The following is a 14,524-nucleotide window of genomic DNA, read 5'->3' as shown; positions in this document are numbered from 1 at the left end:
ATGTAAATATTATATTTCACAAGAAATCAGTTGCATAGTATAGAAATCAATCAAGTATTTTTAAAAGGGAAGATGTTTACTATTTAACTGCATGGTATTTGAGGGGCATTGAAAGACTTTTTCTTTCTCTGAAGAATTGTACAATTATATTTTTATGAAAAATAAAATATCTTCACCAGAAAAAAAAGGAGATTAACAAAATGTCATTTTTCTCTTATATTTTTGCAAGATTTTTAAAATTAATTATTTGAAGGAATAATTTTGTAAAATGAATCTTTAATGGTAATCATGATTATATCCTAATTTGTTACACTGAACTTCAATTTTATCTAGCTACATTGATACTTTTATCATTCTTTCTTTGTATTTGGACCCATTTTTCCATTCTAGATAAAGCAATGGAAAAGAGTAACTTCTTATTTGTTAAATATAGCCTTTTGCTTATGATTCACTAGGATTTTGTTTATCATCAGAGATCTTGATTCCATAGGACACGATGAGATCCTAGAATTTAGGGACCGTATACATCATTTCTGGAAGCAGGAGCGGCATCCACTTCCGAAATGGCTTGCCTCCAGAAACTCTGTGTACGAGCAGTGCTCAGGCCGTTCGTTCATAGGGTCGCTATGAGTCGTCTACGACTCGACGGCATCAAACAACAACAACAACAAACATACATCTTTTAGTTAATACCTTCTTGTGTCTCAACAGATGTAGCTGGACAAAACAGGGAAAGACTTCTGACTTAACTTTCTTTGGTCTTGTTTTTCCATGACTTTCATGGTGTAATTTTTACTTCTATTTAAAAGAAAACTTTATCTTTTAGCGAGTAAAATATTTTCATTTCCTAAGTCCCAGTGATTGCTTTTGCTAAAGAGCTGTCTACTTTTCTACCCCTCTTTATGAATGTACTTCAGAAAGTGGAAGCCCAGGAGCGCGAAGATATTCTGGCTGGGATGTCTGGAAAAGCAATAAAAGGCAAAGTTGGCAAACCGAAAGTGAAGAAGCTTCAGCTGGAGGAGACGATGCCGTCGCCTTACGGCAGGAGAATAGTTCCCGAGATTACGGCGATGAAGGCCGATGCCAGCAAAAAGTTGCTGAAGAAGAAGAAGGTATGGTGTCCCTTTGTTTCTCAGCTTGTTTGGTAGATTCACCTCTGTAATGGTGGATAAATGGGTTTTCATTTTTCTGTGTGCTTACATCCTGTTCCATTTTGTTTTGAACATAGTTTAAATTGTAGCAATGAATGAATGCCTTTCATCTGTAGAAGGAAAATATATTGGCCACAATCATGTGTATATAAAGATCTTGTTTCTTGAGTCCACTTTTAAAACAAGAAAGAATCTGTAGAGGAGTCTTTTAAATTCATACCACATAACAATATAAACCGTATAAGATAATAAACCATATAAGAATTAACAACACAAGCATGTCATCTTTAAGAACTTGTAAATTTTGTATCTTGACCAATTATTGAAGTCTTAAGGGTGTGTAAGGCTTTTTTTTTAAAAAAAAAATTATTGTAAAAATACATTTAACACAACATTTGATAGTTTGTCATTTTTATAATTTTTTTTATATATAATTTTTTTTTTATTTTTTTACAGAGGTTTTGGATTTCCATTCATTCATTGCCGCAATTTTCTCCCTTCCCACCCCTCCCCACCAGCTCGCTTCCCCCTTCGAGGAGAGAAAAAAAAAAAGAAAACAAGTTCCTTCATTAATATACAATTCCCACGTCCCTTCCCCCCACCCCGAGTACACTTCTCTGTGCAACCTTAATTCTGGATTCCTGTGCTAACCATAATACTCAATCATATATCACTTCTAATCTGTTCTTTCCCTCATCTGTTTCAATATAATATACATAATTTATCCATGTACAGTTTGGTGGCATTGGTTACATTAATAATGATGTGCAAACACCATTGCCCCAGTTTCTGTTGCTATAATCAGCCCCTCAGCACTCTACCCAGACCTCTTCCCTCCTTTGCCTGGTAACTACTAAGAAACTTTGTATTCCCTGCCCCCCTTATGTTAGATTATGTGAGTGAGATTGTGTAATATGTAACCCTTTCTTTTGGATAAGTATCCAGCCTATCTTTGGTTTTCGGAGTTTATCGCTCATCTCCTATTTATTATTTTATATATGCCCTTGGTTTAAATGAAGTTCATCCTGTACCATTTTCACGGGGAGTTGATGTAATTAAAGTTTTGTAAACTAATATTTACTTATTTTTCAGAGGAATGGGTAGGGGTTAGGCATAGGTGGAAATTCTGGATATAATGTTTAGAGCTGAAGACTAAGGATGCACAGTGGTCCTAGAGCCTAGAGAGACGCTCCTTTTTCTGGTCAGGTTGAGTTTAGAATTCAGGGGCTACGAAGGATAGACAGTCTGCTTCTGTCAAGAGTTACAAGCTAGGAAACCTTGTGGGCAGTCGCCCTCTCGACTTTCTTTCCCCCAATCTTGTCTTTTATTACCAGAATGATAACCTCTAAAAGTGAATCTGAGTGTGATACGGTATTTAAGAGATTGAGTGATTGTCCACTGACTGCACACAGATTGATGGTTGAAGCAGTTTATCTCGTACAGACTTGTCTGTGTTCTCTGTATTTGTATCTGGCTACTTTCCCGTCTCACATTTCTTTGGTTCTGCCTGATCTGTTTGCCTTGGTGGGAGGTGTGCCTGCTGTAGAGGTTGCGGCCTCGGATACTCCATAGAGGGTCGCTGGGAGTCAGAACTGACCGGATGGTAGTGGTGAAGTGCGACAGGCCTGTGAGTCGTCTTCCTGGAATGTTTTCTCCTTCCTCCCTCCGTGGCAAACCTTTAAAATCCATTCGGAAACGAATTTTCCTTGAGTCTCCACTAGGTAGAGCTGTTCTGTTTTCCCTTTGGGAAACTGCTATTCTTGTCTCAACATTTGTTGTTATTATTGTCAGGAATTGTTCTTGAGTCTTCCTTTTTCTTATATTTTCAGTAGAATCACTGTCAAAAGTGGAGTTTCTAGGTGGTGGAGATTAAGTGGCTCCGTTTGCAGTCCATGAGTTGCCAGTTTGAGGCATCCACAGGTGCCAGAAGGCAGGGCTGACAGTCCAATCCCAGAAGGCTCTGTGCAGCCCAGGGACTGGGGAGCACTGATGATCTGCGCTCATGAAATTTGCCACGAGTCATGCACAGTCCGGGGAAGCCAGGGGAGCGGTGGTCCTCTGCACACATGGAGTTGCCATGAGTAGGAATTAATTAGCAGTGAGCAACAATAGGGTCGTAGTGCCAGCAATGCATGTCTCCCAAAAAACCAAACCAAAGGTAAGTCCCACCCAGAGACCCTCCACCAGTTGCCTCGGCTGTGACTCTTTATGGGAAGTGGCATCTCACTCTTGTCCCATGGAGCAGCTGGTGGTTTCAAATTGACAGCCTTTTAGTTATCAGCTCAAATTAATGAACCAAATTCTGAAAATTGGATGTTCAGAAACGGCCTCCTTTTCTTCAGTCTGTAACTGGGAGCTTCTCAGTATCTGTCCCCTTCTGGAGTGTGTTGGAAGATGACAGCTGTAAACAGTTTGTGACAAATAAATAAAGCAAAGCCTGATCTGATCAAAGTGTGCTGGAGGGACCTCAGAAGAGTCAGTGGGAAAACCAACAATGTCGCATGAAAAGCTATTAGCTAGAAACACATTTCTAATCTCTATATGGTGGTCATTTAATTTCTTATTTTGATGTTTAATGTTTAGGGTGATCCTGATACCCCAGCCGTGAAAGTGGAATTTGATGAAGAATTCAGTGGAACACCAGTAGAAGGGGCAGGAGAAGAGGGGTTGACCCCATCAGCTCCTCCCAGTAAAGGCCCCAAACCCAAAAGAGAGAAGAAGGAGCCTGGTGAGAATTGTTAGAAAGGACTTTTGTTTTTGTGAGCGGGGAAGAAACCCTTAGAAGGAACTACTAGATTCTTCAGACTTTGTAGTTAAAGGGAGCCCTTCAGTTTTCACAAGGTTTTTTTTACAATTAACCTTTTGTTATAGCAGTTTCGTTGTTTTCCATAACATTCGTGTCAACCTTGATATGTATCTAAACTGCTGTCCTTCTGTTTTTAGGTACCAGGGTCAGAAAAACGCCTACATCTGCTGGTAAATCCAGTACCAAGAAAGTGAAGAAACGAAATCCTTGGTCAGATGATGAATCCAAGTCAGAAAGTGACTTGGAAGAAACCGAGCCTGTGGTGATTCCGAGAGATTCTCTGCTGAGGAGAGCAGCTGGTATTACACCTTCTTCTGTAGCTATTGCAAACTATTTGTAGTTAGACTAAGTTCTTTTTATTCAAACTGGTTTGTATTTCAGAAGTTTTGTTCACAGAGATCCAACAAATTAAAAAATAATAAAAGTGGCATCCACTTCCTAAACATCATACCTCTGGAAACTCTGTGAGCTTTGATCTATGATGAGAGTTATAAAAGGCTTGGGGCATTTTGTTCATAGGTCGCTGTGAGTCGTGCTCACCTCGGTGGCAGTCAGCAACAACAACCACAACTGGAAACCAGACTGCTTCAGATCATTAGCAAAGATGTAGTTCAAGCACATTCTTTGAAAAGCAAGCCATATATTCTTAGTGATTTTTTTTTTCTTTTTTTAATATTACAGCTGGAGTTCTTTTCATAGTGTGAACAAGGTTGGCAAACTGTACTTTGGTGGTTCACCAGCTGTGGAGAATGTCCTGGAAGGACTTTCTAGTTCTGCTTTCTATTCATATTGTGAAAAAAATTCTTGCTTTAAGAGTTTGATTCCCTCCACACAGTTCTCTGAGATGATTGAGTAGAGAGACCACAGAATCCCATTTTGCTGTTATGTATTACTATTAATACATATATGATTTGATCCTATCTAAATATTTCTTAACTTGAAATTTTCAAATAATTAAAAATATGTGAATTTCTTATTGGATAGGCTCTTCTAAACATTTGTGAAATGCTGATTTAAAATGAGTAGGACAACTCTTTGAATATTTTACCTCTGGGATGTCTATTTTTTGTTGTATTTTTGGGACGTGCGTTTTCAGTTATTACATGAAGCCCTGAATCATTTGGTTTTATAATCACCAAGTAATTTCCTTTCCTAATTTACGCAGAGTGTATATATAGATAAATATTTCACATGAGCATCTAACTTACTTAGAGCTGCTATAACACATCTAGGTGTGTGACTTTAAGGAACAGACACATTTTTCCTTGGAGGAGACTAGAAATTTGAGCAGAGGCCCCGGCTCTAGGGTGAAGCCTTGGCCTCTCTTCCTGTTCTAGATGACTTTCATGCGGTTTAGTGTCTGGTTTCCCTTTCTATGCTTCAGTGCTTCCTCTGTTCTCTTCATATCTCAGGGGTAGTTGGATTAAGGCACACTGTACATAGACCTCATTTCATGACCTAACAATGGAAGTCCTATGCCCAAATGGATGGAATGCCTTAAGTGTAAAGGTTAGGATTTAAATACCATGTTAGGAAGTGGGCAGGCAGGTGAGGAGGGACATAAAAGTCAGTCTATAGCAATGAATAACTTACATGACATGGAAAATTCATGCTTAAAAGTATCTAGGCCTGTCCCATATATGATTCTCTAATTTATTTCTCTCTATTTAGAGGTGTTTGGATGACTTAAAACTTTTATTTTATAATACATGGTAGGAATGAAACATTTATTGCAATGTGTTTTTTTCCCATAGTTGGTACCCTTATTTATCATTGTTACTGATAAATGTTACTGTTTCACTGAGGGCTTCTCTCCCTATTTTTTTTTCCTCATTGTTCAGAAAAATTCCTGTTTTCTGTGCTTTCAGAGCAAAATATGTTCCAAAGAGGAAAAAGAAGTTTTTTTGTTCCGGAATTAAGAGAAACTTTTGCACTTTTTTGAAAGACTAAAATTTGTAGGGTTTTGGTTTTTTTAAAATTGTAGAGGTGGAAAATCTTTTATTTGTAATTGTTCAGTGACCACATTGTTCAATGACTGGAATAATTACAGTTTCCTGTGATGTGTGTGTGTGTGTGTGTGTAGTGTAGTGTAGTGTATTTTCAAGTATGACAACCCTCATGTGTCCAGCCGGCCTGTTTACGCTCTTCTGAAGGGCAGCCTCACTTTCTTGCCTCCAGTGGACCAAGCGGAAAAACCTGGGACCAAAGTTGATTCTCTAAAAGCTTGTGTTTCCCTCCCTTATGCATTGTTTGAAATAGCCAGACTATTTTCAAAGTGCAGGATCTCTGATAATATTTAATAGGAATAAAACCAGAACTTGAGTTGGGGGTCTCTCTTTGTCCTAGCGGAAAGACCGAAATACACGTTCGATTTCTCAGAAGAGGAGGATGATGATGGTGATGACGACGATGACAATGATTTAGAAGAATTGAAAGTTAAAGCGTCTCCTGTAGCAAACGACGGAGATGATGAATTTGTTCCTTCGGACGGCTTGGACAAAGATGAATACACATTCTCACCAGGCAAATCCAGAGCTGCCCCGGAGTGAGTAACACAGAACCACAGGGCAGTTACTCGGAGGCTGTGCTGCAGGGCCTCCTCTGGAGGGAGGAAGCTTTGCCAGTCAGGCAGCTGTTCCCATGACGGTGACACTGTCTGAAGCAGGGATCGGCGGACCTTTTCCGCCAGGGACTGCGTAGTAAATGCTTACGGCCCTGCAGGCCATCTGTGCTCCTGCTGCTTGGTTCTGCCTTGTTGGCGTGAACGCAGCCACAATCGGTAAGCAAGTGAGGGTCCCATACAATTTTATTTCTGAAAATCGGCACCTGACCTGTGGGATAGAGTTTGACAGCCCCTCATTTAAAGAAAGCGTACTAAATCTTAGACTTGGGAGGTTTAGCCTTCTTCACCTTGGCCTTGATTGGTTCTTTTCGCCTCTCATGCATCTGTATACTAACCTGAGTGAAAGTGGGAGAACTTGGCCCAGACTTAACTTCAGGAGGGGAGAGGAAGGATAATCCTCACTGTCCGCCCCGGGCTGATGGTCCTGTGAGGTGGAGGTCAGACGTGGCTCCTCTCCGCCACCTTTTCACTACTTCTCCTAACAGCCAGCCCTCTCCTGCCACTGTGGCTCTGTTGGGCTTGATCATTTGTTTCAGTGGCCACAGAGAACTCTCAGTGTTCACAATCATAGGGTTTATCAGGTTAAACAGGTAACAGAGGATCTGGAACGGCTCAGGATAGAGTGCTTCAGTCAGGACACCTGAGCCGTGCCCATCGGCAGGGCTCTCGCAGGACATAGCCTCTCTCTGGCCACTCTGCTCCCTTAGGCAAGTGTTAGGAAGCTCCTTAGCTCTGCCTGGAAGTGCCCGGGGCCACCCAGTCCACCAGGAAACCTCCCCCGAAGGCACTCATCTGTCTTACCACCTGGATTGCCAAGTTTCTGGAGGGACCTTGCTGCCAGGAGGCCTGCTTCCCAAGGGTGACGTGGAACAGGGCTGTGGGAGCCCCCTGCACTTTAACCCCTGGCTTGGTGGACTGGGAAGCCCCTTACTCTGTCTGGCTCCGCTCTCCTGGTTCTGCCATCTTCCCAGTGCTGTCACTGTGTCCTGTGTCCTGAGACCAGGCGGCCCCCATGCAACACCACAGACATGAAGGCCGTGCTCTGCCCTGCGCTCTCCTTCCCTCTCTGGGATGGTTCTTGGGTCCGGTGGGATGACCAGACTGACTGCTCCCCTTATTAGGATTCGGAAAAGGGTTTTGTGTGATCCCACCTCTGCAAGGGAGCTTTTCCCATCTTACTTATATCATTAGCAAACTCTCCAATCCTGTTGGTGGTCCCCAAGTACTTCATTTGCATAGATCAGCCCATCTACTTATTTGATGGGATTATAAGGCCAGGGTGAGAAAAGCCGTATGAGAGTGGGCTATTGCACCACAGTGAGGTTTGTGAGACTCTTCAAATGGTTTTTTTTTTGACTCTTCAGATTTTTGAGACTATCTTTCCACAAATTTTGCAGTGATTTCCATACCCCCACACTCTCACCACAGAATTTAGTTTAATAATATTTGGAATCACTGAGACCTTTACTCAATTTCTGTTCATCTTTTATGCTAAAATAAACAAGCAGATCCCTTGATTATCTGGTGTGTGTATGTGTATGCCTGTTCTGACCTCTAGTTTTGCACATGAGCACACATGAAAGGGGAACAAAACTAGTTGCTGTTTCTTTAACAAAGTAAAGGAGGACTGGATGGGGGAGCCTGGTCTGGTCCGCAAGCTGTGCAGTGCGGAGGGAGTTGCACCACTAAAGCCTCAGGCCCCCGCTTCTTGGGCTTTGAATCCATCTCAGCGTGTGGGACAAGGGAGGACATCACCTCCCGTGACGCTGGCGGTGCAGAAACTCAGTAGCAGGCAGGCCAGGAGGAGATGGTAGGGGCTTTGATAGGAATGAGTTTGAAAGTTGAAGTATCTTTTAGTCTTAATTTTTCTTCTTTGAAAACAGATACTCAAATGACGATCCCTGTGTGATTTTTCTTTCCAATAGGAAGTCTTCGCATGACAAAAAAAGCCAGGATTTTGGAAATCTTTTCTCGTTTCCTTCCTACTCTCGGAAGTCAGAAGACGGTATGCTCATTTTATTGATTGCTGTGTTATTAACGTGTTTTAAAATGACAAATTGTAAATTCATGGTTCCCTTCCTGGCCTTTTCTGAGTAGTGAGTTTTCCTTTTACATTTTGCTCAACGTGAGAAGGTTTTGTTAACTTCACTGGAGGTGATAGACTTTATGGAAGGAGATAAGAGAACAAACAAGTGCTTGTGTGTGTGTGTGTATGTATGTTAATATGTAGTGCTGTATCAAAAGCAGAAATCTGGGAGGGGAGAATATGATTTTTTTTATTGGTGATACAAATGTAATGATATGCTGAAGCTTTCAGTATCAGATGCAGATTCAGGTTTATGTTCCTAAGTCCTAGTAGCTGAGAAACTGGAGCTTATAATGGAAGAAAATGAATCATGGTGTATATTTTCTTTTCCCAGTGTTTTCGTCTAAAAATTTCCCACAGAAAAGAATCTAGTTTGACCTCCTGGATGATTCTGTTTTATATTTGTAAATTTTATTCACACATACATATAAGTAAATTTATTTAGATCTGGTACATGTTCTAAATAGATATGTAGATACACATTTTGGTTCTGTCAAATTGTTATGGGAAAATATCACTTGCATTCATTAGCTATTTTAGAAAGTTCCTGCTTTGATTGATTTTGCTGAGCGAAGAGGGGGATAAAGAAAGAAGGAGATTGCCTAGATATTGATCTAACTTGTTTCAGGGCAAAGGGAAACCATCGTAGACCTACTTGCCTTTTAAAATTTCTCTTGAGTGATGTAAACAGAAGAGTACTTACCCTTTTAGATTTGATTACTACTACTAATCTTCTTTAAACAGAATTAGCTGCAAAGATACTAAAATAATACAGGGAGATTTTAAAGCTGATCAGTTAATATTTTAAATTATTTTTTTGTCATTGAACACTTAATAATTTTCTTACTCTGCATTTCTGTGTTGTTTTACAATAGAGTTAATGTTTTGAAGTATAACATTGGTATTTTTAACTTTTGCTGTTTGTATATTATGGTCATAGAATAGAAAGTTTAAAGAGGAATGATCAAGTAAAGACTTAAGTTTAGCTACTAAGAGGTGTTTATATCATTTCTTTACTGACAGAAGCTTTGCAATTTCTAGATTCAGCTAAATTTGACAGCAATGAAGAAGATTCTGCTTCTGTTTTTTCACCATCATTTGGTTTGAAACAAATGGATAAAGTTCCAAATAAAACAGCAGCTGCTAAAAAGGGTATGTACTTGATTTTGTTCGCCATTGAGTACACATGTAGAGATCTAAAGGAAGGTGGAAGTCATTTGAGGCTATTTGCATTAAGACTTTACTAAAAAGGTTAAGGAATATTTATTTAAAAGGAGAATATCCTATTTTCTAAGTAGAAAATTATGACAATGTCCACCAGACCTCACTTTGAAGCTGTTACAATTATAAAATAATCGCCTGCACGTCTATCTAAAGATAGCTGCCTAGTAAAGCAGCTTGTGAGGCTGTTAAGGGGATTGGCATCTGTCTTGGCAGGAGCCTAATACTCTTACTTACGTTGAGCATGGCTTCGCCCGTCACGTGGACTGTAGGCCAGTTCCCTGGGAAACCTCCTCCTCTATGAGCCGTGCAGCTGTTTCCATAGTCTCAGATGTTCATGAAATGCTCAGAAGTGGTTGATGAATCAGCCCCTCATACGTGCTCTCCTTGTGAAGAAGGTCCTAATTAATGCATGTGTTTGAAATAGAGCCCTTCAGAAAAGCAAAACCAAACAGCAGCTGTCTAATTGGGTGCTATATATAGCCATCAGGTAAAGAAATCCTGTGAGCTTTTAGGGGTCTTGGAAAATCGCCAACAGACCACCCCATAGAGACTAACATATCTTAAATGCAACAGAACAGAAGAAGGTCTGATTCCAAATATACTTGTATTATGGTGAGAACTGGGGACTCCAGGAGCCTCGCCAGTCGGTTAACTTGTTGACCAGCCTTCCGGTAAACCAGTCCCTTTCTCATTTTTGTGCCCAGTGGCGAGCATTTTCTTCTTGCTGTGCTGAGATCTAGGGGCACTGGTCTGGAAATGGCTCTGTGCCCTCGCCCTCAGGGGGACTAACTCTAGGATTTCCTGCAAGTTCTCTGAGTGCTGGTGGCTTCGTGGTAAAGAACTTCACTGCCAATCCGAAGGCGTGATGAGCGGCTTGCTAACTTACTCATTCCTGGCTTCCGTGTCTCATTTACACCCTCTTCCTTCTCGAAGGACATTGTACCTGAATCCTTGTCTTAGGACTGAGAAGGGGAGCCAGGGAGGCTGGGTTAGCGGAAGTTGAGCCAGCCTTTGCTTTCCTTTTATGTGTTTTTTAAAATGGTCTTGTTAGCACCTGTCTAAAACCTTCGCAGCCATTTCACTTCTTTGAAGACATCACCTTGTTTCCTTCATCCACCTGTGTCCACGTGTTTAACCAAATGAGTTAGAGTGCATAGCATTACCTAGTAGGCTCAACTAGCGTGACGAGTAATATTTGGTTGTCTCTCCAGTGCTGAACTAGCTGTGTGTCAGCTGGATGGGTGTCGTGGGATTTCAGGAAGCCTAAACACGCTTTTGTTTTCTTACGGTTTCTCAGAAAATATTCTTGTCAAAAAAATAGATGCATTATATCCTCTGCAGGATCTTTTATATTGATCATAAATAAAAATTATTTTACAAGTTAAAACCTATACCCTAGACTATTTACAGTAAAAAGGCAGCCTATGGTACTCAGGAAAGAGACTTGTGTATGCCCTGTAGAGTTGAAAGGTGTTTGTTCACAGCCTGTCTTTCAAACAGCTTGTGCTCCTGTTCAGAATGTGTGTGGTTCTTGGGACCGTGTAGGTGGTTGTGACGTCCCGGGAGGAAAGGCCGAGGCTGTGCTTACAGGCATGTAAGCTCCTGCTGGCTGTGCGGAATGCTCCAGATAGGGATGGAATTCCGTTTCCCAGAGAATCCGCATGAGTCCGCTTCTAAATTTATTTGAATAGGAGCGTCTGCATGTTATTTGAATTTGTTCTGTCAGTTCTTTATTTCCCCCTAAATTAGGTTTTGTTAATCATGTAAGTGAACAGTTACATAGAACTGCCACTGAAGGTGGAAAACAAGGCTTACATTTAAACAAAATGTGTTAAAGCAAAGATCTTGAGCTCTTTTATCTAATTATCTTGGATTTTCATCTCTCTCTTCATATAAAAGTGTCAAGTCTAGGTTTCAGCTTTTTAATGAAAGTGAACCTGTTTCTGTTCATGGTATTTGAAGAGCCTATAAAAATGTTTTTCTTTTAACACATTTTAAGTGTTAGTTCTTACTATGTGGTTAGACTTCAGTTAAAATGAATATGTCAAATATGGGATTTTTCAGTCGTGATTATTTATGTACTATTTAAAAGTTGCTGCTCAATTAATTTTAATGGACCTTGTTTAAAATGTCTCACTAGAATAATCTAAAAGCAGATTAATCCTAATTTAAAAGCATTTTGTCATTTTTGAGAACTTGTCTTCATCCCAGGACCACACAGAGAGGCCCTTCCGTCACTAAGACCATGCAGCTTCCTCTCAGCTGAGAGCTGCACTGTTACAGCTCTCACTTGACTTTGTTAGTATATCGAGTACATTGACCTATGAAATGGACATTTGCTTATAGGAAAACCAACCTCAGATACAGTCCCTAAGCCCAAGAGGACTCCTAAGCAGAAGAAAGTGGAGACCATCAATTCGGACTCGGATTCAGAATTTGGCGTTCCAAAGAAGACCGCAACACCCAAAGGTGAGGACGCTCTTTGTAGAGAACTGTCTATAACAGGTACTTGGCGGGCACAGCTTAGTCCCTTATGCTTGGTTGAATGTAGAAAAATCTTGTCCCTATTTGATTTTAAATAGCTCTCTTCAGTAAGCAGTGTCCCTGTGAATCCAGGCTAAATCAAGGGCCCACAGGAACTGTCACAGTATAGTTCGGTCACTGTAACAAATCAAGAAACTGAGACTCAAAGAGGTCAAGTTCATTAGCTGACATCACTGAGGTTGATGTGACATAGTGCTGTAGAGCAGAATGTCACCCTGCCAGCCCAGGTGTCGTCTCCTGTACCGGCCCGTACAGAATTGCCGGCAGTGGGGATCAGTGTTGCCAGTAGAATCGTGTGATACGTACCTGGGATGTCATATTAGAGACTGTACGGCCACTAACATCAATTGTTTTGTAAACTCTTTTCTACATTGGTTCACAGCAGTACAAGTTATTTTATTAGTAGCTGCAGAAGTTTTCTCTAATAACTGCTTCCTTCCCAAAGCTGTTGGTAAAGGTGCACAATGTTGTAGCAGAAACCCGAGAAAACTTGGCAGGAATCAGTGATTATGAAAACCGTGGCTGCAGCCAGCACGGCAGAGTGTGCTCGGAGCCGGCACAGCCGAAGCCTCAGACTCGGTGTCACTGTGAGTGGGTGGTAAGGACTCTTACCGAGTGCGGCACAAGGTTAACAAAGCAGACTAAACCATCATGGGCTTAGCCGTGTACTTGTGCCCGTAAGTGTAAGCTGGGCTGATCACCAGTGTTCTCTTTTGGATTAAAAAAAAATCTGTAATAACTGACTACAGGGATATTTTAATAAAAAGGAATTTTGGCTGAAATACGGCATGTAAGTTCCATAGGCAGACACTTTAGTGTCTCTCCCATGAATGTTGTTAGCAGAATAGAATGGAATCCTTCCACCCCCTTACTGATGCCACGTGAGTAACTTGCACACTTCACTTCATGATTGAAAGATTGAAAGGCAGCCCACTGTGGCAAGTTCATTCAACCTACTGTGGCCGACTCACAGCCAACTCCTCACCGACCCGTCCCTGGGGTCTCTGAGGCTGTAAAATGCATGAGAAGAGATGGAATCCACCAGCAGCCCCTGGGGAAACATGGGCAGAAGGCCAGCGAGCCCTGGCCTTGGGTCAGCAGGTATCGCCAAGCAGACTCACGGCCACAGCTCCCCCTCAGCTCCTGGGTCTCCCCTGCAGCAGAGCTTGGAAATGCAGATGAGGAGTGGATTTAATGAAAGGGTGACACTCTTCAGGTGAGCTGGAGCCACGCCCTTAGGTGGACCAGTGCTTTTTGAGGGTCTTGGAAAGGAAATAATCATAGGGGGACCAGCCAGGGGTGCGGGGACCAGCCAGGGGCATGAGCACCGTTGGCTCCAGTCTCCTCTGTGGCCTCTCGAATCTTTTCAGCGCTTGGAAAGACTTTTAAATAGAAGATTGTGAGAAACAGTGTGCTCTGAGGGCTGTTTCGCCCTTTATTTGTACTTTCATTCTGCATTTATTTTACGTAAAAGGATGGGTTGAATAAGGAGATAAAGATCTTCATGAAAAAAAGAGGGGAGACTCTGGGTGAGATGGACAGAGTCTATGACTGGGGTTGTGGGGGTGGGTGTGTTAGAGACAGTGAGGTTGGCTCAGGATAGAGCAGGGTTCAGAGCAGTTGGACATAAGGTCACTGTGAGTTGCAGGCCACTTGACTGTACATATCAAACAGTAACAAGAGTAGAAAAGAATTCTAGTGATTTTTTTTTTAATGGAAGAGGGAAGGGAATCATAGGAAACCTTCATAAATTCAAAAACGCTGTTTCATGAATCCATTTGATTACATGTGACATTCCAAGATCTTAGGCTCTTCTCCCTCTGGTGGCCAGTGGACAGGAAGTGGTGCTCCTGATTAAAAGGGGGCACCTCTCTGCTGGTTCAAACCCAGTGGCAGCTCTGGGGGAGGAAGACGGGCAGTGTCCTCCCAGGTGAGTCACAGGACACCTGCTCGAAGGTCGGCGAATGAGGTGCTTCTGGCTCTACAGTAGATCTCGAGGTTTGGCTTCTCCTCGTCCAGCCGGCCCTGGCTCTCAGGATTTTTAGGGTTTAAATTGAAATTTAGTTCCATTTTTCTCTTTCATGGTCATC

The 14,524-nt window shown here is 41.7% G+C and overlaps 1 protein-coding gene across 1 annotated transcript in view; it reads left to right on the top strand.

The window, feature by feature from the left end:
• Positions 1-14,524, top strand: part of TOP2B (topoisomerase (DNA) II beta 180kDa) — a 58,002-nt gene that overhangs the window by 40,996 nt on the left and 2,482 nt on the right. Inside the window, exons 27-33 of the mRNA XM_006883352.1 lie at positions 918-1,112; positions 3,735-3,879; positions 4,095-4,256; positions 6,304-6,502; positions 8,506-8,585; positions 9,708-9,818; positions 12,237-12,359. Coding sequence (XP_006883414.1) covers positions 918-1,112; positions 3,735-3,879; positions 4,095-4,256; positions 6,304-6,502; positions 8,506-8,585; positions 9,708-9,818; positions 12,237-12,359 — 1,015 coding nt within the window. The remainder of the gene's footprint in view (positions 1-917; positions 1,113-3,734; positions 3,880-4,094; positions 4,257-6,303; positions 6,503-8,505; positions 8,586-9,707; positions 9,819-12,236; positions 12,360-14,524) is intronic.

Source organism: Elephantulus edwardii, unplaced genomic scaffold, assembly GCF_000299155.1.
Source record: "Elephantulus edwardii isolate Elephantulus edwardi_28Jun2011 unplaced genomic scaffold, EleEdw1.0 scaffold00027, whole genome shotgun sequence".
Lineage (NCBI taxonomy): Eukaryota > Metazoa > Chordata > Mammalia > Macroscelidea > Macroscelididae > Elephantulus > Elephantulus edwardii.
This window is presented reverse-complemented; position numbering and strand designations above follow the sequence as displayed.